This window comes from Sinocyclocheilus grahami, unplaced genomic scaffold (assembly GCF_001515645.1).
Source record: "Sinocyclocheilus grahami isolate Dianchi unplaced genomic scaffold, SAMN03320097.WGS_v1.1 scaffold2029.1, whole genome shotgun sequence".
Lineage (NCBI taxonomy): Eukaryota > Metazoa > Chordata > Actinopteri > Cypriniformes > Cyprinidae > Sinocyclocheilus > Sinocyclocheilus grahami.
The window spans coordinates 14,227-17,781 of NW_015507208.1; the positions used below are offsets into that span (position 1 = coordinate 14,227).

Sequence of the window (3,555 nt, forward strand, 5' to 3'; positions counted from 1 at the left end):
ACACACACACACACACACACACACACAGTCCTGCACTCGACAAGAAGACTCGTTCACAGCAGGAACTACAGCGATGACTATATTAGTGTCCACCATAACGTTGTTTATTATATGCCTGCTGTCACTTTAAATGCTTGTGCTCTTTAAAGCAGGATGGATTCTGATTGGCTGTCAATGTTTTAATCATTCATCAGCCGGAAATCGATTCCAATAATTGCCAGTCTAATAGGAATTGATTCATTTGGGTTCTGCAAATAGATTTTGCTCATTTTCAAGGTTGTAGCTAGAAGGGATACAGCTAAAACCGGAAGCTAACAATAAATAACATTTTCTACCTATTAGATTGTGTTTTATTAACGTTTACACCTACCCCAACCCTAAACCTACCCTTACAATAATGCAAAAACAGTCATTATTGTCATACATTGTGACAAAAATTATGTTATATTTATGTGCGCATGCCTAGTAGCCGCAGCTGTATCCCTTCTAGCCTTAACCCTTTTTCAAGTTGCTCATGCGAGTTTACATCATTGAACAACAAAACAACTCTGTCGTCATCATTATTGTTGTAGTCTGGACTTGATATTCTCTTAGAGTTTTTTTTATTTGTTTATTCTAAGCACGCTGCAGTTTTGTGATTCTGATTGGCTGTCAGTGTTTTTATCATTCATCAGCTGGAAACAAATTGCTCTGAAAGTGATTTCAACGATATTGTTTAGGTGCTGTATCTTTGCGAAGTTTTGTCATTCTAAAATGAATTTATGCAATCTCGAATTTCGCACTGGGGTAAAACACTTCCGCACACAGATTTCGCTCATTTTCAAATTGAGCAAGTCAAGATGAATTTACTGTACAAGTGAAATGACTTAAGATATTATGTTTTGTTTTCAGTAAAAAATATTAAAATTCTGTTAGAAAAAGCAAAAATATCTGCCAAAGGGGCAAGAAAAATAATCTTGTTTAGCCTTTGAATTAAGATTATTTTTCTTGCCCCATTGGCAGATATTTCTGCTTATTTTAACAATTTTGAATATTTTTTTAGAAAACAAGACTTAATATTTGTAATAATTTCACTCGTACAGTAAATGCATCTTGAGTCAAGAATGTTTAGATATTTATACTAGAACACAAGACACAAACACTAAGCAAGAGAATCATTTTTGCGGTGTTTGTGTTGTGTGGACGTGTAGTTTGGATTGGTAAATCTTTATATGTATCGTTATGTTATCAGCACTGGTGTGAACGAGTCTTAAGACGCACTCGAGTTATTTCTGAGCTCTGGTATGATGTTGTTAAATGTTCTGCTGCCATGTGTCGTTACATTAATTCAGTAATAAATTATCTGTGTGTGTGAGAGAATTACATTTCAGCCAAATAACACGGTTTTGTCATTTGTCTCCAGATTCGTTCGTGGCTCTCAATGGTGAGTACAGCTCTTCTTCTCTCTCTCTCTCATCGTTATCGGACTCTCTGTTGGCGAATGTTTCATTTCTCTGACTGCGTTTTCTTGTAGAGCATCAGCGCAGGCAGCAGGGTGTGAGCGATATTACCCAGAATGCTGCGCGCGGTCAGTGTCTCCAGTGTTTCCCGTGTGTAGATGTAGTTAGAGACGCTCTGACCTTTCATTCCCTAATTGGATGGATCTCTTCGCTTCATAGAGCAAAGGATTGTGGGTTAGAGACAGTCGAATGCAAATGACTGTTTACAGAGAATAAACACTCAGGGCTTCTCCCAAGACCAGCAGAAATTATTCATGAAATACAATCAGGTTAAAAAAACACACACACATGATTGACAGCCCTCCCCCGGCAGCCAGAGTGAATCTGATTGGCTGAAGCAGCAATTGTGACCTACATATCACATGCGCTGGTGTTTATTAGCCATCTTCTCCTGAGCTTCATTAGTTCTGTGTGTGAATGTGTTTGATGTTGTTTTCTCTCCGTTTCCTTCATAAACCGCTCATACATGTGTCTGTTTAGCTTTATAAGCACAGATTCCTCCGTCTGCTGTCTCACTGAGAGCTAGTTTTCTCTCGGCTTTCCTCTCGTATGTGTGTCATCGTCCTCGCCGGCTCTTCCTCTGGCTGTGGAAAATGAATTATAAAATAGAGCTGTCACACTAATCTCGCGGCCCATGGCGTTTCTTAAATAAATCATGTTAATGACTGCGACTGGGAGACGATAAACAACGGCCACCGGCACAGAGAGAGTTTATCTGTGGATTAAACTGAGTTAAACTAGTCCAGCGGTCCACACACTTCATCAGCCAAACCCCTCTGACCTAAAAGATTTTAGTTCATATTTCAAGAATTTAACAACATATTTGCATGCCAGTTAGTGGTCCAAATAAACCAAATATTGTATGTGTATGGCATTCACAGTGATGCCATAGAAGAACCTTTTTGTCTAAATGCTTCCATAAAGAAGCTTTAACATCTGTTTCACAAAAGCTTCTTTGTGGCGAAAGAAGGTTCTTCAGATTATAAAAAGCTAAGAAAGAGATGTTCTTTGACTGAAATGGTTCTTCTATGGCATCGCTGTGAAGAACCTTTTAAGCACCTTTATTTTTAAGAGCGTAGTTCATTTTCAGGTCAACTGGTCATACACGAGTTTAACATAATGGAGTTTATTCTGCCCCAGTGACAGCTTTTGTACCTTTTTTTCTGAGAGTGTATGAGCAGCTTACTGTAAATTACTCTGCTAATTATCAGCAGATGAATCCATCAGTGGAGGTGAAATAGTGATTGGAGTGTGAGTGATGTGAGAGATGTGTGTGTTGTGTCTCAGAGAGATGTTGATGTGTGCTGTGCTCCAGCAGGCCTCCTCACCACCGTCCCTCCTCTGGCCCCCGGGGGCCCGCTGCTCCGGGGCCGCATGGTCAAGCCGAAGGAGGCCGTTCCCTCAGAGACGCAGCAGGAGAGCGCCGGTAAGCCTGGGAACGATCGTCCTGTGGAGGAAACCAGCTGCTTCCAGCGTCTGCAGCGTCCGATCCGCCGAGACGCACGCCACACACCAAACCCTCGCAGACTCAGATACAGTTCACAACTCGGTCTAATCTTTACATGGATGCATCTGGCAGATCATGCTTTTATCCAAAGCGACTTAATTTGCATTTAAGGTTCACATTTGATCAGTTCATGCATTCACTGGGAATCAAATTCATGACCTTGGCATTGAGTTACTGTTTGAGATAGAGGGACTATGTTGTATTTCCCTCAGTATTTCTAAATTACAGCATCAGTCTCTCATGAGCATGACTGTATTTGTGTTTGATGTGAAACTGAAGGTTAGTGTAGAGCGTGTAGTGTTGTGCAAGTAGTGTTGGGTTAATATAAGTGAGATACTATTGTCGTTTTTATTTTTATATTTTTGTTCAAATTTTAGTCATTTTTGGTTTCTGACATTTTTGTTTTTTATTTTTATTTTATTTATATTTATTTATAGTTTTTAATGTCTATATAGTATAAATATATAGGCATATTAAAAAATTGTTTTATATATATATATATATATATATATTAGTGCTGTCAAACGATTAATCGCGATTAATCTTTTG

At 39.0% G+C, this 3,555-nt stretch overlaps 1 protein-coding gene across 5 annotated transcripts in view; it reads left to right on the plus strand.

The window, feature by feature from the left end:
• LOC107573768 (semaphorin-6A-like) overlaps window positions 1-3,555 on the plus strand; it is a 30,376-nt gene that overhangs the window by 13,307 nt on the left and 13,514 nt on the right. For 2 of the 5 annotated variants that reach the window (XM_016260209.1, XM_016260210.1), the window contains exons 11-13: window positions 1,403-1,423; window positions 1,514-1,567; window positions 2,818-2,925. In XM_016260209.1, the coding sequence (XP_016115695.1) occupies window positions 1,403-1,423; window positions 1,514-1,567; window positions 2,818-2,925 (183 nt within the window). Of the gene's footprint in view, window positions 1-1,402; window positions 1,424-1,513; window positions 1,568-2,814; window positions 2,926-3,555 lie in introns of all 5 variants that reach the window. The other 3 variants (XM_016260211.1, XM_016260212.1, XM_016260213.1) reach the window with 3 other exon arrangements.